The following is a 24053-nucleotide window of genomic DNA, read 5'->3' as shown; positions in this document are numbered from 1 at the left end:
GCTGCTCTATTATGTCGAGGAGCAGAGACGATTGAGTGCTTAGAGGTCAGCAATTTTGAGGAAGTGATTCATTGCTGTTGTTGCTATTTTCGGGATTCTGATTGGCTAACGTGGGCTTGAGCTTCTCGTTACACTGCCACCTACAGGTTTGGCATGCTCTTGACGGCATATATATACGGGTTCGTGTAAACGAACACTTTTCTGAAAACTGACAGGTGTGCACAATGTTATTTTTGAAACCGGAGAGGGTGAAATGTCCGTTTATGAAAATAGCCGGCCACGTGTAAACGTAGCCCAAGTTATAACACGGTTAGTGGTTAAGGATCTTTTAATTTGAATGAGGTTCAAATATTAGTTCTTAATATGGTAAAGCAATAAGTTAGATTTATTCAAGTAAAGAAATTGCCTAATCAATTGTTAATCATCTTTATTGATCAACAAAAAAAGAAACTTAGGCCACAGTTGGATTGGGTCAAAATAGCTTCAGGTTTTTCCCAAAGGCTTTGGGTTTGAGCAAATAAAGTCTGTTGTGCAGGTACCGTAAGGTCAGAGAGATTACATAGATGGGTACAGGTTAATACACAAAGCAATCAATATATAGATGTATATACATGTGTATATATATTAACCAAAATGGCTATTACAATATTACAAGACTGCATAGTATTGAGATACAAAACTGTCTAATGCAATACTGAAGACCAATATTTGCTACTGCAGCACATTGCATGTGTTTTGCTCTTGACTGCCTTGCTTTTGTTCATCCTTACATTTTGGGCCTCCAGCCATTAATAAACTGCATGAGTTTCTTCACTTGAAGTTTGCTTAGCTTAAAGTCTTCTGACAGAATCTCCTCTGTTAGCTGCAGGAGCAAATTTCCATCAATTTTTTCTTGCACAAACAAAGAGACAACATCATCTGACAAACCAATGAACCGTAGTGACTTAGAAACCTCCTCAATGGAGATACCTGATAGATTACTTGGTGGTTGCCAAGACAACCCTGAAGCTCCAGGACAGGAAATGGAGAATACATCTGTAGTGCCGTGATGCGGCCTTTCAAGCAAGCAGCTTTTGGACTCAAGTTCCAGGACGTCCGCATCGGCCGTGGCTGTAATGGCAGGCTCTGCGTCTTTCTTTGTATCGTTACATTTAGGGGTTCTTGGAGGCAAGATAGGGCAGGACTGGCTATGCTTAGTGTTACATTCCTCTGTTGATTTGTCTCTGCACATTTCCATGGTATAGCTGGTGGACTTGGTGCAAAGCTGTGCAGACTGGGAAACCTGTTGGGTCTTGGAGGCCACAGCACTTCCCTCACAATTTGCTCGCCTATCGAAGTCTAAAAGGCCTGAGGGACAAGCCTTAGGAGTACCAGGGGTCCTCTTCCGAGGATAACTAGAGTAACTCCGGCAGTGAGGAGACGGGAAGTCCTCACCTTTATACGAGTCACCCCCGGAGAAATCGTTAGGCCAGGAAAGGCGGGAGAAAGAGGCATCTACCGAAGGATTGAGGCAAGGGAGAGGCTTGGAGCCTTCACTGGGATCTGGTCTGATCCAGTTACATGGGTAACATGCATGGTTCTGATCATCTGATTCACTCTGAGATTCGCCCTCTCCAACTCTATTGAGAGATGGAGAACAGGGAAGGTAGAAGAGGATCGTTTAGTCATAACTAGTGCAGTTCACAAAAACTAATGTTCAATCAAAACAGTGCGTAACTCACATGTTGTGTAAGCCAGACGAGTAATAGGATAGTGTTGGGCTAGGGGAGCGGGTATCTGTCTGACGTGGCTTGGCAGGAGGGTATGGCACTGTGGCACTGCTTGAGCTTGCCTGCTTGGAGCTCCTCGGTGGAATCGGTGGAGCATTCAACAATCGGCACTCCTCCTTCACCTGCAAAGGTGACAAAAAAAACTGTAATGGCTCTAAAATGTGAATGGATACAGATTTCTTGAGACAGAGTGTGCAAATTTATCAGCTAGGCCTTAAACACTTGAAATGTTAACCTTTGTTTCTACTTGGATACAATTAGACCTTCAGGGATTGACCAACAGTACACAAATAAGTCACTATGTAAGCACAGAAGAAACTTTGCCTTATCTGCGAGTGTGAAACAGACAAAAAGTCCCAAAATCATGGATTTTTTTATCAGGTGTATCAATAAATTAAGATTTTTACAAGCAGTTTAATGTTCTTTATATTCTAAACTCTATTTATTAAAACTTTATATTCAGGGTTCCCACTTTTTCAATCAATGACTTTTACAATCTTTTGTGTTTTACTGGATAAGGATTTTTAGAAATGTTTTTATTCAGTCTATTTTGCTGGTGAATCTTTCACTATTTTGTTAACCCTTGCCTAAACCAAAAGAACTGTCTCAAAAGAACAATTCACTCACAAATCACTTTTTCTTGCAAGGTTTAACTCTACACAAATTGTTTTCCATGACCATCTGAACCCAGATATTTGCTACATATTATCAATAATAGTATATACACTACCGTTTAATAGTTTGGGGTCGGTAAAATGAACTGCTTTTGAAAGAAGTCGCTTATGCTCCCCAAGGCTTCATTTATTTGATAAGATTAATCTAGTAAAAATGAACTCACAGCTTCAGACTTTGGAGGCACTGGTGGTGGAGGTAGAATGACATCTGTGCCAAACAGTGCACTTGTAGGACCTGCTGTGGAGAATGGCAGTACAGTCGTGCAGCCAGAGACAGTAGAGTTTCGCTGGACACCCTCAATGTGGTCTAGCACAGGTCCAGAATTCTTAACATGATCCAACCAAAGCTCCTCGTATGGCACGTCTGGTTTAAGGGAGCCTGAAGAACTCTCCAGCAGCTCAGGGAACAGATAATCTGCATCCGGCGGTTCTGCTGGCACACAATCGCCACATAAGCTAACACAACCCTGAAGATTCACCTCGCTGTTCCCATGAAGATTGTTTCCGTAGACACAGACAGACAGGCGATGAAATGACTGTGTGAGCTCATCTCGGGCTGAACTTAGAGAGCTTGGCAAATGCACATGTGAGGGGCAGCCATTGCTCCCGCTTCCACATCCCGTTCCTCCGGCGCTACTTTTTTTCGGGCTCTTGCCGTCCTCAATCCAGTCCACCCGCACATCACGCACTGCCCTAGAGTAGTCATCAATGTCGAACTGCTCCTGGCAGTAAGCAAACCAGCGGTGGACCACTGTCTCCAGCCAGGCTTCTCCTTGAAGCAGCCCTTCAGGCACCAGTAAACGTGGCAGTGCTGTGGACACATGCAAGGGGAAATGCACTGGCAGTATTTTGTTCGAACGTAACGCACAACACACGACCACTGTCTTAGTCTGGATGTTGACCAGCTTGTATCGATGGCCTTCGCGGATCAAATGGAGGTCATGCGGATTACGTGGCGGGCTGCTGGGCACCGTGACATTAACGGGTAACCTGGTCTTCTCCACGATTGTGCGAATAGTGTGTTCTCCTTCCTGCATCTGCAGCTCCAGTGGGGAGCAGGTACTGAAGCGACCACGGCACTGGAAAGGCAGGCTGATGCTCTCATTGGTGCGGTGGTTCATGCAGATTAGGCAGGGCATCTTTCCACGGCCAAGCTTACTGATGGAGTTAAGCTTGCCGATGCGCTTGAAGAGAGTGTTGAAACGTGATTTTTCTCGCGATGTTTTGGCATAGAGGATCTCAGCCTGGCCCATTAGTGTCAGCTCATCCCCAGTGCTCAGTGTGATGTTGTAGACTTCTGTGTCCTCATTGGATTCTCCTGATGCCATCTAGGAGAAAGACAAAAGCAATTTGAACAGATCACTGAAAAAAGATGAAGTCAAATAATGCTAGTCATACAGAAGACCTTTGACTGCCGCCAATCTTAAAATTAAAGGATTAGTTCACTTTTAAAACAACTTTTGCTGATAATTTACTCACCCCCATGTAATCCATGTCTTTCTTTCTTCAGTCGAAAAGAAATGAAGGTTCTTGATGAAAACATTCCAGGATTTTTCTCCATATAATGGACTTCAATGGACCCCAAACGGTTCAAGGTCCAAATGACAGTTTCAGTGCAGCTTTAAACGATACCAGACGATGAATAAGGGTCTTATCTAGCGAAACGATCGCTCATTTCAAAAATAAATAAAAAAGTTTAAGTTTTATAAGCACAAATGCTCGCCTTGCTCTGTTCTGTGATGCACGTTCGTGACGTCACGTAATATGCAATTGCGTTGAAAAGGTCTCACAGAACAGAGTCATCACAGAACAGAGCAAGGCGAGCATTTGTGCTTATAAAACTTAAACTTTTTTATTTATTTTTGAAATAACCGATCGTTTCGCTAGATAAGACCCTTATTCATCGTCTGGTATCGTTTAAAGCCCTTTGAAGCTGCACTGAAACTGACATTTGGACCTTGAACCGTTTGGGGCCCATTGAAGTCCATTATATGGAGAAAAATCCTGGAATGTTTTCATCAAAAACCTTCATTTCTTTTCAACTGAAAAAAGAAAGACATGGACATATTGAATTACACGGGGGTGAGTAAATTATCAGCAAAAGTTGTTTTAAAAGTGAACTAATCCTTTAAGGCAAATCGGTATTTCAAATTACAAATACAATGCCTGAGATACATCTTGATAAAGGTCTAAATCAAAAACAGTGGCTGCGGTGAGCACAAAACCAGACCTTGACATTGAAGGTTATTTCCTCCATGACATAAACTCGCTCAGGGAATGCTTTGGCCACTTCCTCCACGCTGTTGAAGTACTGCACAGGTTCCTTAATGTCCCTGTCCTGCTCCAGCAGCTTAAACTGGCCTGTGACATATAGTAAAACAGAGCCATTATGTAACACATCATGACAAGGATAAAGCATTGAGTCAATATGTTCATTTCAGTAACCTAAACATAAATAGATTGGATTTCAAGCCAGGCCATTTCCGTGGAAAGCAAAGAAATAAATTATAGGCTATAAATTTGGGAATAATAAACAACTAAAATTTAGAGTTAGATATAATTAATTTATATAACTGTTAATTTTTATTCCTTGAACCGAAATAAAACCAAATCATATTTTGACAAATTATATAAAAACACTGCACCAGAGAAAGAAGTAGTAAAATAGACCGTTAACTAGGTCTGTATGAACCATATCCAGGGTTTTTAAATTCTAAGGAAGGTCTTGTTTCCTTTAAGTGGCCAACTGACCCTCTCCACAGCCAGAGAGAAATGTCAATATGAAAAGACCAATTAGCTAATGAACTCCCAACTAAAACCAGATGGGAAATACAACAGCACAGATCTTCGCCTTTTCTGTTTCAATAAGTCGCAATAAAACAGTGAATCCTAGCAGACTAACTTTTATTTCCTTTGTCTTACTTATGGAAATAAATACATAAGGTGTCAGAAAGAACAGAAGACGTTTCTTCAAACAGTGCAAGCTGCATTACAACAACTGAATGGCTTACCCTCATAATGGACAGGGATCTCGATTTTCGGTCCGATGACATAATGGCCCTCCTCTAGGCTATGGGCGGTAATTGTGGTCCACTGCCGGCATGAATGAATCAAGAGGTAGTCATTTTCTCTCAGCCCTTCCACCGATTCCCCTGAGGCGAAACACAATATGACATCAGTATGAAACAGTGACCTTAATAGTGTGTCATTTTGTCTAAATGAAAATCAGCAAAGAAGCAACAAGCTTAAGGATATAATTGAGTCCACGATGAAACGGATCTAAAGAACAACAGTTGCAAAAAATATTAAGGTCATAATAATCTACTTATATAATAACAAAGTACTTGTAAGTAGAGCATTCACACAATAGATGTAACTATTAGTTGATATGGGTTACTTTTGTGTGCCTTTAGTTCTGTCTGTTGTACCCAATGAGCGCATAAGGGTTCAGTTAGTCAGTGAGTCTAACGATAGTGCCCCAGTTCCCATAATGATAATGATCTAGTTCCTCTGATATTATGACTTCCTCCATCTTTACACACAGCACTGAACTCAGCTCACACACAACAGCACTTAGAGCTTACTTTGTAAGCACTTTATAATAAATAAACAACTCCATTAACTGTATATAATTAGTATTTATATAAATATTATTTATTATTGAGTATTTCTCGCACCTAAAGTTTCAGAATTGAGGAGGTTGCGGTCTAGTTCGGAAAACCAAGGAATTGTGTAATAGATGATAAAAATGAAATGTTATAAGGTCGGTGTTTGACTGCATATGCAGTCTGTTATTAAACACTCTGGCCTCTGGCTAATTTGCGTTAGCTTGCTAACGTTCATAGCTCACTTTTCTGCCTTTTATTAGGCCGTTTGATCTTTAACTGTTTCAGAACAACTAAAAACGCATCACTTGTAACGTAGACTGTGTAGGCGATGGCAGTAAAGCCCCCGGTTTAAAGGTATTCCGCTGTGTGTGTTGATAAAAGCTCGCGTTAGCCTAGCGCGCGAAGCGGCTAATGATTGGAATTCCACAGGAGCGCGACCGCCCACGCGCAGCTGCCGCTGCTGCACACAACACCAACACAAGCACCAACACAACTCAGGACAAACCTTACCGCTGTCCAACTTCACAATCTGTGGCAGTCTGTAGGCACTAACAAGTCTATCCAAAGGTAGTGTCGTCGTACTCCACGTTACATCTTTCAAACTGTTGTACAGCATTGATCCAAGGTCCATGTTAGCTTGCTAACATCAGCACGTTAACCCACCGCAGCATGCATCTGCAGTGAAGAACGGCTCTTTCATGGAGAAAGCTTCGTTGGATGTCCTTTTGTTAACTCAAAGGCAGTGGATTGTAAGTCATGTAAGCCGACTGTCTATTTACACTGACAGGAAATGCCATGTATCGCATACCGTAGCGATCTCGCAGCTGGAGTGGCTATTTCCTCTTCCCAGTAGCTCCAGCGGTTGCCCGGGCAACCAGCGCTATAATGGTTGTAACGTGGTTGTAACTTACCTTGTGTAGGTTGGTTCTTCAAACATTTAATTATTAATAATAGTACTAGTGCAATGCCCGTGCAAAATCTGTTTTTGTTGGTTTGGTATGTTTGAGTTGCTTAAAGGAACACTCCACCGTTTATTGAAATTGGGGTTATTCACTGTCTCCCCTACATTTAGATAGGTGGGCAAACGCATTTTTGTCTCAGTGCATGCATTGTCTTAGTCTGGCAGCGCCGCCGCTAGCTTACCTTAGCATAATGAATGGAATCCTATGTTGCCAAGTAGCATGTCGTTAGTAAAAGTGATAAAAAATCAAAATAATAACAATTATTACTTCTTGAGGCCTGCTTATTCACAACGAGTACTAATAGCAATGCAGATTAAGACTAGGTGATTTCCTAGGCAGAGATTGATTTGGGACTATATTGGGGGGGGGAGCACAGGCGAAGCACTGCTACTTGGGCGCAGAGACATCACGCAACACCTGAAATAAAGCTTGCCACAAAGAACCGGCGAAAGTAATGATTATGCATGAAATTTTTAAAGTGTTACAAGGGTTACTCTGCTGAGGCAGCGTGGAACTCCCAACCATTTCCTAATCCTAGTGTATGAACTTATTAATGCTTCCAGCTTATCCACTGTTGTCAAAGAAACCTCGTACCAGTGGCCACAGCAACCTCGGCAATAGACCAAACTGAAAGCACCAGAGTTTTAGTTTGCCTGGTAGAGTCCAGCTGTTTATGCTCTTCAACCCTTCCACTGCTAAAACTCTTTTCTAGAGCCTAAACTCTGAGAAAACGATAACGTTAAGCGCACCAGAATAAAATATAATATTCAGAATGAAACAGTGTAGCAGCTGACTTACAAATTCAGATAAATCGCTACTTTAAAAAAAATGAATTGCTACTTTTTCAAAAAGAATCGATACTTTTTCAAAAAAGAATCGATACTTTTTCAAAAAGAATCGATACTTTTTCAAAAATGAATTGCTACTTTTTCAAAAATGAATCGCAACTTTTTCATAGTTTTATACTTAGTTTTTCAGTTACATTGTTATAAACATATAATTACATTGTAATAAACATATAATTACATTGTGTTAAATGTATAATGACATTGTAATAAATGTATGATAAGAATCGCTACTTATTTCAAAAAGGATCGCTAGTTTTTCAGAAAAGAATCAATACTTTTTCAGAAAAGAATCGATACCTTTTCAAAAAGTGAATCGATACTTTTTCAAAAGTGAATCGATACTTTTTCAAAAGAGAATCGCTATTTTTTTCAAAAGTAGTGAATCGCTACTTTTTCAAAAAAGAATCGCTACTTTTTCCAAAAAGAATCGCTACTTTTTCGAAAATGAATCGCTACTTTTTCAAAAAGAATCGCTACTTTTTCGAAAGTTAATCGATACTTTTTCAAAAAATAATCGTTACTTTTTTAAAAATGAGTCGCTACTTTTTAAAAAATGAATCTTTTTTTTTTTTAAAGAATTGATACTTTTTCGAAAGTTAATCGCTACTTTTTCAAAAATGAATTGCTAATTTTTCAAATGAATCGATACTTAAAAAAAATCGCTACTTTTTCAAAAAGAATCGCTACTTTTTCAAAAAAGAATTGATACTTTTTTCAAAGGTGAATCGATATTTTTTCGAAAGTAGTGAATCGCTATTTTTTCAAAAATGAACCACTACCTTTTCAAAAATGAATCGCTACTTTTTCAAAAAGAATCGCTACTTTTTCTAAAATGAATCGCTACTTTTAAAAAAAAAAATCACTACCTTTAAAAAAAGAATCGCTACTTTTTCAAAAGTGAATCGATACTTTTAAACAATGAATTGCTACTTTTTCAAGTGAATCGATAACTTTTCAAAAAAAAAGAATCGCTACTTTTTCAAAAAGAAAGTCTGCTTTTTCAAAAAAGAATCACTACTTTTTCAAAAAGAATCGCTACTTTTTAAAAAAGAATCGCTACTTTTTCCAAAAAAGAATCGATACTTTTTCAAAAATGAATCGCTACTTTTTCATAGTTCTATGCATAGTTTTTCAGTTACATTGTCATAAACATATAATTACTAGGGGTGTCACGATTCTCCAAATCCTCGATTCGATTACATTTTCGATTCTAAGGTCACGGTTCGATTCGATTCTCGATTTTTACATTTATTTTTTTAAAGCCGAAACCGGCCAATCAGGATGCTCTCTGTCTTAATGCGCTTCATGAGGCACATGCGCAAGATCTCTCGCTCTCTCCTGTGCGCGCGCTATATGGTTTGGAGCATAGTTTTTTCTGTCTCACATGCGCGATTGCGCGCTCTTGCTCGCTTGCTCATTCCGGGAGATTACAGCCTTGTTTATACTCGACGCGTCCGCAAGAGCGCGAGTCTCCGCTGACTGCGCGCGCGCCTCTCCAAACGGACGAGGCGTTTATACTCGACGCGCTCGCCGTTGTGCTAGTCTGTGAAACGACAGGGGGCGACTAAAGTAATTGTCCTCTTAACCATCAGGAATCAATGTGAGAAGCAGAAAGGTCCACACGTTACAATGTTTATTTTAGTACATCACCACCAATAACACTACAAAAAGAATCGTGTAAAATCCAGTAAACCCTGAGATTATTATTGTGACATTAGAACAAAATATGTGGATATAAAAACGTATGTAGGATGTAGGCTATACAACTCAATTAACGATCTTTTAAATTTTCTTATTTCACTAAACATTTAATTAAGTTTAATGGACATTTTATAAAACATGGAACTTTATTTTTATTAAAATGGCTTATGTTTGCTATAGACTCATTTTGTAAATGTAAGAAACTAATTTAAGACGCACAAACTGGATGCCGGTGCGGTGAGACATACATGCTCGGCCAGATTCGGCTCGAAGTCGTTCATCTTCGGATGCGGCGTCGCGCGCGCTGTTACAGCTGCCGATGTTAAGTTCTGTCGATGGGTCTCCTGCATCTGCTGCAGTTGCCATGCTATCTTTTGAATGGCTGTAGCTAAGTTAGAGGAGGTTGACCATATACTCGCAGCTTTTCAACACGCGTGTTTTTTTCCCGCTTGGCACGCCGACCGGACGTGACATGGGGGCGTGGCAGTATCGACGATTCCATTTTTTAATTCGATCGATTCGGAAAAAAAATAATTTCGATCGATTTCGATTTAAAATCGAAATCGTGACACCCCTAATAATTACATTGTAATAAACATATAATTACATTTTGTTAAATGTATAATAACATTGTAAAAATGCATAATAAGAATAACAAATGTATAATTACATTTTTTACACTACTTTTTAAAAAAGAATCGCTACTTTTTCATAAAAGAATCGCTACTTTTTAAAAAAGAATTGCTACTTTTTTCAAAAAGAATGTAACAAAATAATGTAACAAATGTATAACAATAATGTAACAAATGTATAATAACACTGTAATAAATGTATAATTACATTGTAATAAATGTATAATTACATTGTAATAAATGTATAATTACGTTGTAATAAATGTATAATAACACTGTAATAAACGTATAATTACATTGTAATAAACGTATAATAACACTGTAATAAATGTATAATAACACTGTAATAAATGTATAATAACACTATAATTACATTGTAATAAACGTATAATAACACTAATGTATAATTAAATGTTTTACACTACTTTATTCAAAAAGAATTGCTACTTTTTTCAAAAAGAATCGCTACTTTTTCAAAAATTGCTGCTTTTTCAAAAATCGCTACATTAAAAAAATCACTATTTCAAAGAGAATCGCTACTTTTTCAAAAAGAATCGCTACTTTTTCAAAAAGAATCGCTACTTTTTTCAAAAAGAATAATGTAACAAAATAATAATGTAACAAATGTATAATAATAACACTAATAAATGTATAATTACATTGTTATAAACGTATAATTACATTGTAAAAAATGTATAATAACACTAATGTATAATTAAATGTTTTACACTACTTTATTCAAAAATAATTGCTACTTTTTCAAAAAGAATCGCTACTTTTTAAAAAATTGCTGCTTTTTAAAAAATCGCTACATTAAAAAAATCACTATTTCAAAAAGAATCGCTACTTTTTCAAAAAGAATCGCTACTCTTCTCAAAAAGAATAATCTAACAAAATAATAATGTAACAAATGTATAATAATAACACTAATAAATGTATAATTACATTGTTATAAATGTATAATTACATTGTAAAAATGTATAATAACACTGTAATAAATGTATAATTTACATTGTAATAAACATATTATTACATTGTAATAAATGTATGATAAGACTGTAACAAATGTATAATTACATTTTTTACACTACTTTTTTCAAAAAGAATCGCTACTTTTTCAAAGAGTCGCTACTTTTTCAAAAAGAATCGCTACTTTTTTCAAAAAGAATAATGTAACAAATGTATAATAACTGTAATAAACGTATAATTACATTGTAATAAACGTATAACAACACTGTAATGTATAATTACATTGTAATAAATGTATAATAACACTGTAATAAACGTATAATTACATTGTAATAAACGTTTAATTACATTGTAATAAATGTATTTTGTATTCCAAATGTATTCCAAAAAGAATCGCTACTTTTTAAAAAAAAGAATCGCTACTTTTTCAGAAAAGAATCGCTACTTTTTCAAAACAGAATCGCTACTTTTTCAAAAAGTGAATCGATACTTTTTCAAAAGTGAATCGATACTTTTTCAAAAATGAATCACTACTTTTTCAAAAGTGAATCGCTATTTTTTCGAAAGTAGTGAATCGATACTTTAAAAAAATGAATTGCTACTTTTTAAGTGAATCGATACCTTTTCAAAAAAAAAGAATCGCTACTTTTTCAAAAAGAATGGCTGCTTTTTCAAAAAAGAATCACTACTTTTTCAAAAAGAATCGCTACTTTTTCAAAAAGAATCGCTACTTTTTCCAAAAAAGAATCGATACTTTTTCAAAAATGAATCGCTACTTTTTCATAGTGTAAGGGGTATACAGTCAAAGACCCAGAACCAGATATGAAGAATGAAGACCCGGAGTCAGAATTATAAAAAATTAAAGAAAAGTTTTACTGAAGATAGTTTGCATTTTCATCAGCAGAAGTCAGCTTCAAGACTCACACAGGAGTTCGTAGGCCGCCCCGCTTACAGTTACAAAGATCACAGCAGTTATACCATTTCCAAGGTCTAAGCTACGTCATTGCTTACAGGTTGAATGATTCTCATTGGCTAAGAAACATTAAGAGCCTAAACAATTTAACACATGTGAGGAGATAGGGGTGCCTATCGCCATTAGTCAAGATAGTTGTCGTCCACTCATTAGATTTAGGTCTGTGGTGGCCTCGCAGGTTAGAGAAGGGCGCCGGGGTGTCTGGTCCGACCGTCCAGAACCTACATAGAATGTCATACGCACACACACACAAATAACAGACACTAGCAAATAACAGCTCCCATCAAGGCTGAAGAGAGTCTGAGCTCCTTATTATCAGTTAAGTATACCAAAACATAATGCTAAAACATTCACTCGTTTGGGAGAAAAACAGATCACTGGCATTTACTCCCAAGGAAGGAAATATACTGGAAAGAATACATTTTAATACAACAATTAAAGTTTGATAGTAACGCTCAATATAGCTTGACTATATGTCCAGCGAAGAATCATATGTGCCCACGCTGCCTTTAGGACCCTCTAACCTTTCTACTGATCCCAGAGAAAGAGACAAACGGCCTTGTGGGTTACGTGGCCTTCGTGTCCTGCGTGTACTACGTGCAATCTCAAAGTAAGATTGGAATGCACCTAAAAGAAACTGGTTACTTGCATCCATGCATTTAAGAAAATATAATTTCACAGGCACAAAGAATATAAAAATTATTATGTGATAATGAATATATTTGATTATTGATTTTTATAAAGGAAGTATATAACCATTCAAAATGATATATGATTATATATGTATTTGAAGAGGCAAGGGATTTTGACCAACCCTTCAATAGTTCTATGCATAGTTTTTCAGTTACATTGTCATAAACATATAATTACATTGTAATAAACATATAACATTTTGTTAAATGTATAATAACATTGTAATAAATGCATAATAAGAATAACAAATGTATAATTAAATTTTTTACACTACTTTTTTAAAAAGAATCGCTACTTTTTCAGAAAAGAATCGCTACTTTTTAAAAAAGAATTGCTACTTTTTTCAAAAAGAATGTAACAAAATGTAACAAATGTATAATAACACTGTAATAAATGTATAATTGCATTGTAATAAATGTATAATAACACTAATAAACGTATAATTACATTGTAATAAACGTATAATAACACTGTAATAAATGTATAATAACACTATAATTACGTTGTACTAAACGTATAATAACACTAATGTATAATTAAATGTTTTACACTATTCAAAAAGAATTGCTACTTTTTAAAAAAAGAATCGCTATTTAAAAAAAATTGCTGCTTTTTCAAAAATCGCTACTTTAAAGAAATCACTATTTCAAAAAGAATCGCTACTTTTTTCAAAAAGAATAATGTAACAAAATAATAATGTAACAAATGTATAATAATAACACTAATAAATGTATAATTACATTGTTATAAACTTATAATTACATTGTAAAAAATGTATAATAACACTGTAATAAATGTATAATTACATTGTAATAAACATATAATTACATTGTAATAAATGTATGATAAGACTGTAACAAAAGTATAATTACATTTTTTACACTACTTTTTTCAAAAAGAATCGCTACTTTTTTCAAAGAGTCGCTACTTTTTCAAAAAGAATCGCTACTTTTTTCAAAAAGAATAATGTAACAAATGTATAATAACTGTAATAAACGTATAATTACATTGTAATAAACGTATAACACTGTAATGTATAATTACATTGTAATAAACGTATAATAACACTGTAATAAACGTATAATTACATTGTAATAAACGTATAATTACATTGTAATAAATGTATTTTGTATTCCAAAATATATTCCAAAAAGAATCGCTACTTTTTAAAAAAAAAGAATCGCTACTTTTTCAGAAAAGAATCGCTACTTTTTCAAAAAAGAATCGATACTTTTTCAAAAAGTGAATCGATACTTTTTCAAAAGTGAATCGATACTTTTTCAAAAATTAATCACTACTTTTTCAAAAGTGAATCGCTATTTTTTCTAAAATAGTGAATCGCTACTTTTTCAAAAATGAATCGCTACTTTTTCAAAAAAGAATCGATACTTCAAAAAGATTCGCTACTGTTCTATACATAGTTTTTCATAGTTACATTGTCATAAACATATAATTACATTTTAATAAATATATAATTACATTGTATTAAATGTATAATTATATTGTATTAAATATATAATAAGACTGTAACAAATGTATAATTACATTTTTTACACTACTTTTTTTTAAAAAGAATCGCTACTTTTTAAAAAATGAATCGATACTTTTTTAAAAAAAGAATTTATACTTTTTCGAAAGTTAATTGCTACTTTTTCAAAAATGAATTACTACTTTTTCAAGTGAATCGCTACTTTAAAAAAAAAGAATCGCTACTTTTTCAAAAAGAATCGCTACTTTTTTGAAAATGAATCGCTACTTTTTAAAAAAGAATCGCTACTTTTTCGAAAGTAAATCGATACTTAAAAAAAAAAAATCGCTACTTTTTAAAAAATTAATCGCTACTTTAAAAAAAATTAATCGATACTTTTTCAAAAAGAATCACTACTTTTTCATAGTTCTATACATAGTTTTTCATAGTTACATTGTCATAAACATATAATTACATTTTAATAAATATATAATTACATTGTATTAAATGTATAATTAAATTGTATTAAATATATAATAAGACTAACAAATGTATAATTACATTTTTTACACTACTTTTTTCAAAAATCGCTACTTTTTTCAAAAAGAATCGCTACTTTTTAAAAAACCACTACTTTTTTCAAAAAGAATAATGTAACAAAATAATAATGTAACAAATGTATAATAATAATAGTTACAAATGTATAACACTGTAATAAACGTATAATTACATTGTATTAAATGTGTAATTACATTGTAATGTACAATAACACTGTAATAAGTGTATAATTACATTGTAATAAACGTATAATTACATTGTAATAAATGTTTAATAACAGCCTTGAAAAGAATCGCTACATTTCTCGAAAAGAATCGCTACTTTTTTACTTCAGAAGTAAACAGTGTAGCTGACTTAATGTTTAGCTGACAGAATGTTTATTTTTAAACCACAACTTCAATGTATGCTTCTTTTACAGATATATTTAACGATATCTTTTGGATTGCTAATCCAAACAATGTAAAACTGCACTGCACTTACTCGTGCCCGTAGCAAGACACCAGTCAAGTTTGAAATCCATCGGACTAACGGTTCGAGAGATATTCGATTAACAGACAGACAGATAGTCAGACGCAGACAGACAGATAGTCAGACGCAGACAGACAGACGTTCCTGTAATTTATAGATAGATATGCAATAGTAACTAACTACATCAAAATAAATAAAATGCAAAGGCATCAGAAATATACATTTAACATTGGATGTTTTTTTGATTTTTTTAATGAAAATGTATTAGATTTAAAATAATTTCCAGGGCTATTTGGAAATGAACAAAATAGGGATTTGAGTCACTCCACTCTAGCTAAATCTCCTTTATGGACTGGATAGGTGTTTAATGCAAAGCTAAACTAAACTTTAGAAAAGTTTTCATAATAGGCCTAGTGCACTTCTCTTAACTAGACTCAAAAATAACTCTTGTGTTCTTGGTGTGCAGAGGTGGACAGTAACGACGTACATTTACTTGAGTATCTGTACTTTACTTAAGTGTTAATTTTTCTGGAAACTTTTTACTTTAACTTCACTACATTTGAAAGACAAATATCGCACTTTTTACTCCTTTACATTTCTGTCAAGGTCCTTGAGTATAAAGTAGTAACGTCAGTCAGTGGATGATTTTGGTTGCACGGGTTGCATTTTGGTTGGAAATGAAAGTCGGGTTGACGTCAGAACACACCGTCGAAATGCATTTATTCAATCTCACATTCAATCCCATTCCACTACTGGAACTGTGTTCTAGAAATACATTTGATATTGATATAAGGGTAGGCAGGCAGGCATAGTTTCAGAGGCATACTGTACGTATTACATACAACAACGCAACAATCATAAAACAATGCATTGACATTTACTTTTTACTTTTGATACTTAAGTACTTTTAAAAATGAGTACGTCTGTACTTTTACTTAAGTAAAAATAGGTCTTTACAACTTTTACATGTAATGGAGTAATACTTGACGACCAGTAGTATCTGTACTTTCCCTCAAGTAAGGAAGTTGTGTACTTTGTCCTCCTCTGTTGGTATGGTATCATGATGATGTTTCATATATTAGTATGATAACATGGTATCATGCTAATAATATTTTATTTGTGAGACTGTAGCAACATATTGATGATTGGGGTGGCAGAAGTAATTATTTATGAATAATTCATGTAAAACCCCATATCGGTCAACTAAATAGGACAATCTTAATATTGTACCCCAATGATATATATGATCAATATAAGTAATGGCCATATTCCAATATGTCATGCAAATGCTTTATCCCAAATGCTGTTGGATTAAGCCATTATCTAAACCAGCAGTATTACTTTTGGGTCATGTATTCCTTTTTAGGAATATCCATAACAGAATATTCATAATATCTGTCTGTCCTTCTCAAAGATTCTGGGTGCTATACAGGTCTTTCTGCAAAGACAAGCTATCGCAGAAAGACATTTAGGATACTACTGTAGTTAAAAGAAATGGAATGAAATAAACAAATCAATAGAAGCTCTCATGGCCCATGTTTTGAATTCTTGCTTGTGTGCTATTGTCAAGGACATTGCATTGATTGAATTATCTTGCAGCAAAATATGCTGATTATCATGTTTACATGAAGAACCAGCAAACCTCTTTTTGGTAAAGGCTTAACCTTAATCAGAAAGTGCCTGTCATGCCTGTCTATAATAATGACCCTGATTTTTCGGACATGCTGTTGTTAGATTTTTTTATTAGCATTGGAATACCATCTAAATACCAAAGTACATTATTGGTAATCAATTAGTCCCACGGTATGTGAATGTGTCATGTATCATGCTATATTACCATCTGATACAATCATTGTACCATGACGCCACAGCACTCTTTGTGTAGAGACAAAACATGCCTCACTCTTAAAAGCATAACAAAATAAGAGCCTGCTACCTTTTGTTAGATTAACTTATTAATAAGTATGCCTTACACCAAAAAAAAGTGAACTTACTCAAATGGCAAGTGAGGAAACAACAAATAAAAAAGCAAGTGACGTGAAGCTGATCACTTCCTCTCTCTCAGAGGAGGGGATGGGCTTGTTCTCTAAGAAAACTTTCAGATTCCCTCTACTGGGCTCACAATAGAGAAGTACAGCATTAATTTGTGCATTGCTAAGTCTTCTGAGGGAGCATGTCATTTGTAAGCACTCTCCGTCAGTGGGACGAGGCCGTGGCTTGCGTGGAGCAAAGAGACCCAGACTCTGCTCTCAGGATATTCCTCAACATCGAGGAGAAAAACTCCAAGATTGCCTTCAACATTGGCTGTCTTTATTTGAACAACGATGAGTTAGATGAAGCTGAAAAGGTACAGTTACCGGGCAGATTCAGTGTTTTATACTAGTTAAGAAAACAACAATCAGGATATGCTCTTTAAATTGATTTGAAGATGTTTTTACTATTTAAAAAAAAAAGTTTGTGCATGGCTGTAAAAAAGGGAAGTAAAAGTGGTTTCACTCTTTACGGGAAACTTTTATTTCTGTCACACATCTTAAGGCATTTGATGGAAGTATTGGCAAAGATCAACACCTAGCGGTGGCCTTTTTTCAGAGAGGAGTTGCATTCTACAAAAAGGAAAGGTAAGGCCATTACCATCTCTTCATGACACATTAAGAAATATTGTATGCTTTTATTATAGTTCAAAAAAGGGGACCACCCCTTACCAAACAAAAATATATAGGAATATACTGGAAAATATTGTGCAATATATTAAATAATACATTTCCATAAATGGAAAACTAGTGCTTATATTATTTTAATACATACCATGACCATGTATGGCTATATACATATATATATATATAAAATATACAGATAGCAGTGAAGACAAAATCCGCACTTAGGTTTTACATGTCTTAGTTACATGTCATTTGCTTTATTGAAACACTCAATTAATTTATCTTTCAAGAGTTAACACTTGTTTTTTCATAAAGCTAAACACATTCTCACTTTATTGTTTGAATAGTTACACATTTCATATATGAAAATATGTGTGATGTAATATATAAGAAAAAAAGTGTTTATTGAAAACAAATTAAAAGTTTAGGTTTTCTGGACAATTGGATGTCTTGTTAATACATGGCAACATGGTCGGTTGAAAATTAGATTTGTGCTTTATGTACTATAAATAAATACATGGATATCACAATATATATTTTCCTCATAATTGAGTACATATATTGGGAATACATGTTCCCATATAAATGTAAATATATAGTACATAGGTGTAAGGATATCCACTGAAGGCAAGTTGTAGCGAGAGAACCCAAGTGCAGTTTATTTAGACATAAGATAAAACAAAAGCATGACGTGGCATGAAACAAAACCGTGGACAAAAACTTACGCAACAGAGGATCACAGGAAACAATACTTGACAAAGACACATGGCAAACATGAGGGCTTAAATACACAGACTAATGACAAGACAAGGGACATCTGTGAACAATGAACAGACGATTAACCAATGACAAGACACATGGCAGGATCACATGACAAACAGGGAATCACTTGACAAACTTGGATAATATGGCTATATGTTCATACACACACACAGTACCACATTTTATCTCATGTACATCTATATATTATGAATGATATTAATGCATATAAAATTACATACATTGCGATATATAAGTAAATATATTGTCACATTTTTCAATATATGAAAAGCGGCAATTCCTTATGTATTTTTTAATTTATTGTGATATATTAACTCAATATATTATTCATTATATTTTCAATATACATTACAAAATGTAATATATTGATCATTAAATGTAAGAAAATATATTTTCTTTTGCATAAGGGACAACCCAGCACATTCTGTTTCTCTTGATGAAATGTCCTGCCACTTCTTCATCTTCATAATTGTATCTACAGGTTTGAAGAGTCTCTTCTAGATTTCCAACAGGCGTTTAAGCAGTTAAGAGGAAATCAACTAATAGACTACAAACCTCTGGGGTTGAGATATAAACTGTATGCTTGTGAGGTAAGACGAGAGTTGTGCCATGCATTAAACAATGTGCATAGAATCTTGTTTTTCACCCTTATTGTTTTTGATACACTAATAGATGTGATGTGAATGACTCATTCACTCATGATTTATTCCAAGTGATGCACTTGATGACTCATTTAACACGTACTGTATTTAGCATGACTTTATCATTGGCAAGGCTTTCCCCCCATAATGTTAAAGCAAAAGTCGAACCAACACGCTCCCAGTTCATTCTCTGATGCTGCTGTTTTTGTCCCATGTAACATTTAGGTGCTGCACAACATAGGGCTGGTACAGGCTCAGTTGGAAAAATGGGAGAAAGCTCAAGAAAATCTTCTTACTGCTCTGAGCCTGAGGGCAGACGCCAAATTCAGCCACATTGACCATGCTCTGGATGCCATACTGGTCTGTAACTGCTAAAGTCTTCCACTTTACATAATCATCAGTACTAGAATTTTAAACCTAAATTCATATTAATGAAAATTACTGAAAGAAATGCAGCCGTATAAAGTTGCCACCCTAAATGGATGAACTGAATAATTAATTCCACACTGGATGCAGTTTAAAAAATTTTTTTATATAAAGCCAGTTCTGAAGTTTATCTCAAATCTAAAGTGTGCTCTCACGTGTGCTGTTGTTCTTTTGTAACATATTGCAGTTTTCCTAACTAAAAATGGGTTAAATTGCATAATTTGTTGCATAATCAGTGGTTCTAGTTAGGATTTGTAGGAAGTGGTGTAAGTTTCAGGAAGGACAAAATTCAAAAAAGACAGATGAAGTCATGCTTCATCAGTGGGCATGTGTCATTCTTTGTAAGCTTTTTAATATAAAGCATTTCAAATGACATATTTTAAAACTGTTGCATCAGGATAACCTTAAAAGTTAACCTTAAAAACAAAATTAAAATCAGTTATATTACGCTGATGAGTAAAGTGCAACACAGCATGACTTGTATGCTGTGGTTGTCTTGATGCATTGTTTTAAAAGGTCTACACATTGTGATTTCCTCTTTCCAGAAGCAGAAGCTCTTTCCTCTGGTAGAGATTCGAGTAGGGCTGATATTCAAACCCAATAAGCACTATGTGGCAGAGCTGGAGAAAAAGGACTATCTTGGAAAAGCCAAGGTACCCGCCATTATCAAATTAATACAGTGTGCAATCACTAAAACCTTTGTCCAGTTACTGAAACGACCCCTTTTCTATTTGGCCATTAAATTTGACAAAACTGATTAAGACTAGTGTTTTTTTTTTCATAGGTTGTATCTTCTATTGTACCCGCAGATCAGTTTTCTGGTTTTGCTCCACTTCAGCCTCAAGTAAGTAGTGTTGTTAACAAGTGAGTTAACAAAATAATTGAGCTAACAGTAGTATGTAATAAGAATAACTGAGAGAGGTGTGAAGATATGTTAATGCTCAAACAATTTTAATGACCACATAATTTGTGTATTGTTTAGGTTGACAATGTTCCTTCCACACCAAAAGTCCCAGAAGTACTAAGGTAAATATAATTTAAGGTCATGTTCAAAATGAAGAACATTATTTAATGCATATAAACCTCAAACTCTCTAAAACTTAAATATAAGCTATATGCAGTTTGGGGAGTTTTTGTATTATTTTGTTGTGTGTATATCAAGTGTCTGTTAAAGCGATAGTTCACCCAAAAATGAAAATTCAGTCATCACCCTGAGGTTGTTCCAAACCTGAATGAATTTCTTTCCTCTGCTGAACACAAAAGATATTTTGAAGAATGTAGGTAACCAAACATTTGACAGTAGTCGTTGACTTGAAAAAAAGGGTGAACTATCCCTTTAAGACAGTAAATGTAAATGTCATAATCAACAGGGTATTTGAAGGTGTGCCACACACTGTTCTCTATGAGTTTGTTCCTGAGACCAAAGAAGAGCTGGCTGTGTTGCCTGGAAACATTGTCTTTGTTCTTCAGAAAGGAGCAGACAACTGGGCATTCGTTGTTTTCAATGAGAAGGTACATTTTTGGTGAATTATCATAGAGGCCAGTAAATGAGAACAGACCTGAGAGCTGGAGTTCAATGTCAAAAGAACATTCCAGTGGCATGCTAATATCAACATACACTCACCGGCCAGTTTATGAGGTACACCTGTTCAACTGCTCGTTAATGCAAATATCTAATCAGTCAATCACATGGCAGCAACTAATAGACATATGATCTGCTGAAGTTAAAACTGAGCATCAGAATGGGGAAGAAAGGTGATTTAAGTGACCGATCGTGGGTGCCAGATAGTACAAAAACTGATCTACTGGGATTTTCACGCACAAATGGTAAATGAGAAAATATCCAGTGAGCGGCAGTTCTGTGGGCGAAAATGGCTTAATGTCAGAGGAGAATGGCGAGACTGGTTCAAGCTGATAGAAATACAACAGTAATTCAAATAAGGACTCGTTACAACCGAGGTCTGCAGAAGAGCATCTCTGAACGCACAACACGTCGAACTTTGAAGCAGATGCAGCAGTAGAAGATCACACCGGGTCCCACTCCCGTCAGCTTATAACAGAAAACTGAGGCTACAATTCACACAGGCTCACCAAAATTGGAGATCAGGAAAACGTTGTCTGGTCTGATTTAGTTTGTAGGGTCAGAATTTGGCGTAAACAACATGAAAGCATGGATCCATCATGCCTTGTATCATCGGTTCATGCTGGTGGTGTAATGGTGTGGGGGATGTTTTCTTGGCACACTTTGGGCCACTTAGTACTAATTGGGCATCGTTTAAATGCCACAGCTGAACTGAGTATTGTTGCTGACCATATCCATCCCTTTATGACCACAGTGACCCATCCTCTGATGGCTACATCCAACAGGGTAACACGCCATGTCAGAAAGCTCAAAACATCAAAATTCTAGAGCACCTTTGGGATGTGGTGGAACGGGAGATTCGCATCATGGATGTGCAGCCCACAAATCTGCAGCAACTGGATGATGCTATCATGACAATATAGACCAAAATCTCTGAGGAATGTTTCCAGCACCTTGTTGAATCTATACCATGAAGATTTAAGGCAGCCCATCTCGGCACTAACAAGGTGTACCTAAGTGGCCAGTGAGTGTATAAGCAGAGAGAATAATGCCCTATTTTCTGTTTAATTTTTTGTTTTGTTTTCTGGTTATTTCCAGCGAGGTCTTGTACCTTATAATTTCCTTGAACCCTTGGATATTGTTACAATGACATCAAAACCAGTACAGGTAATTGTCTTTTGAACGAATATGCAGTTTTCCAAAACGGCAAAAGGTACTAATATCATAATACCAAAATACAGGTGCACAGAGATGAACTGTATATAGATTTATAACTCAAACCACTTAGATGTTGTTGTTGAGATCCATGTTCAAAAGCTACTCCCGTTTAATTGAGCTAAAGTACTTTTTTTGTCCTACATTATAAAAATAAAAAAATCGACATCTTCTAGATTGAACCAGTAAATGAAAATGATGATATACCAGCTCCACCAAGAAGAGCAGCACCTAGTAGACCAGTGGGTACAGACGGCCTGAAAACTGTGATTGGAGAGGTTCAGTATTTCATTACATACTCACAACATAATCACAGTCTATTAACTGTAACCTGATATCAACTAACATAACTATCAAACAATGCTTCCATAGCCAACTTTTATTAGATGTAGGAATTAATTCTCAAGTTCGACTATATTCCTCACAGACTAGTAACGCTAGTGAATTCTCAGGCTGCGTTGTGAAAGTACACTTTCAGTTCACCATTGCTATCAGCATTGCACCTGGACAACCATATGGAGTCATTCTTCAGATGATAAGCTCTAAACTGAAGCTGCCTGCGTCAACGTTAATTTTACGGTAACTATACCAGTTATAACATTCCCAGCACTGTATTAACATATTTCAGCGAGAAATAAAATGTGGTTGTAATGTACCTTTCAGTTATGCCAAGGAAGGCTCGGATAAGAGGGTGATTATTGAGGACTCTGAAATGGAGGCTGTGTGGAATAGTGTGAAGGATGGCCGTCTTACGCTGTGGTGTTCAGTGACAGAGGTAAGACTTGACAGAGCTTGACTCAACTACCCTCACACGGGATCAAATGAACACATAATATAGCTTAGTCATATAACAGCTGAATGTAAACTATACCTTACAAATAGTAATATTAACATAAAACAGCTTTGCCAGTAACTAAACCCTAACATTTCTTTTCTGGCCCTTCCCAAAACTGCTGTCCGAAAGGGTAAAAGTGTGCCTCATGAGAAAGTGGTTGCTCTTTACTCTTATGACTCTACTACCCCAGAGGATCTGGGTTTCAAACAGGGAAACATCATCACAATTCTTTCAAAAGGTAGGAACTGACACTGTGATACTCATTTCACTAATACGGACATAAAATACAGTATGACTATGAACTAAGGCATTCTTGAGATGAATTTCTGATTTTTCTTTCATTTTCAGTCAATGATGAGTGGCTTGAAGGTCAATGCAACGGGAAGATTGGCATATTCCCATCAACCTTTGTCAAAGCACTTAATGGGGATCAGAAATGTAAATGAATGTTCAACCAATAGTTACAACTAATGTGTTGTTTTACACATATTTGGCATGCTTAAATTTAAACAGTATTTTCAGGTCTTTTTTTTTTTTCTACATTTTGTTAAACTCAGGCCAGAGCTTGCTCATGCTCATCCCACTTTGATTGTA

At 35.4% G+C, this 24053-nt stretch overlaps 2 protein-coding genes across 3 annotated transcripts; one reads left to right on the top strand and one right to left on the bottom strand.

Annotated features, from left to right (window-relative positions):
- Positions 1 to 412: 412 nt before the first annotated feature.
- garem (GRB2 associated, regulator of MAPK1) lies at positions 413 to 6903 on the bottom strand. The gene is made up of 6 exons (XM_056248423.1): positions 6562 to 6903; positions 5455 to 5595; positions 4674 to 4804; positions 2608 to 3771; positions 1722 to 1891; positions 413 to 1619 (listed from the first exon to the last, which is right to left on the bottom strand). Exons 1-6 carry the CDS (start codon positions 6680 to 6682, stop codon positions 767 to 769), a joined length of 2580 nt encoding a protein of 859 aa, XP_056104398.1. The 5' UTR covers positions 6683 to 6903; the 3' UTR covers positions 413 to 766.
- Positions 6904 to 17325: 10422 nt separating this feature from the next.
- On the top strand, positions 17326 to 23983 carry ncf2 (neutrophil cytosolic factor 2). Of its 2 annotated transcripts, XM_056248424.1 has the most exons (14): positions 17330 to 17670; positions 17859 to 17941; positions 19242 to 19350; positions 19627 to 19761; positions 20373 to 20480; positions 20612 to 20671; positions 20810 to 20853; positions 21198 to 21339; positions 22508 to 22576; positions 22801 to 22902; positions 23052 to 23203; positions 23288 to 23399; positions 23589 to 23697; positions 23808 to 23983. In XM_056248424.1, exons 1-14 carry the CDS (start codon positions 17497 to 17499, stop codon positions 23903 to 23905), a joined length of 1497 nt encoding a protein of 498 aa, XP_056104399.1. In that variant the 5' UTR covers positions 17330 to 17496; the 3' UTR covers positions 23906 to 23983. The 2 variants fall into 2 exon arrangements, with proteins under 2 accessions (XP_056104400.1, XP_056104399.1); XM_056248425.1 differs by lacking the exon at positions 22508 to 22576 and having other exon boundaries at positions 17326 to 17670.
- The last annotated feature ends 70 nt before the right edge of the window (positions 23984 to 24053 follow it).

The sequence above is a fragment of the Rhinichthys klamathensis genome, unplaced genomic scaffold, assembly GCF_029890125.1.
Source record: "Rhinichthys klamathensis goyatoka isolate OS25496 unplaced genomic scaffold, OSU_Roscu_1.1 h1tg000055l_1, whole genome shotgun sequence".
Classification (NCBI taxonomy): Eukaryota; Metazoa; Chordata; class Actinopteri; order Cypriniformes; family Leuciscidae; genus Rhinichthys; species Rhinichthys klamathensis.
Note: the sequence above shows the minus strand (reverse complement) of the source record. Positions and strands in the feature narration are given on the sequence as shown.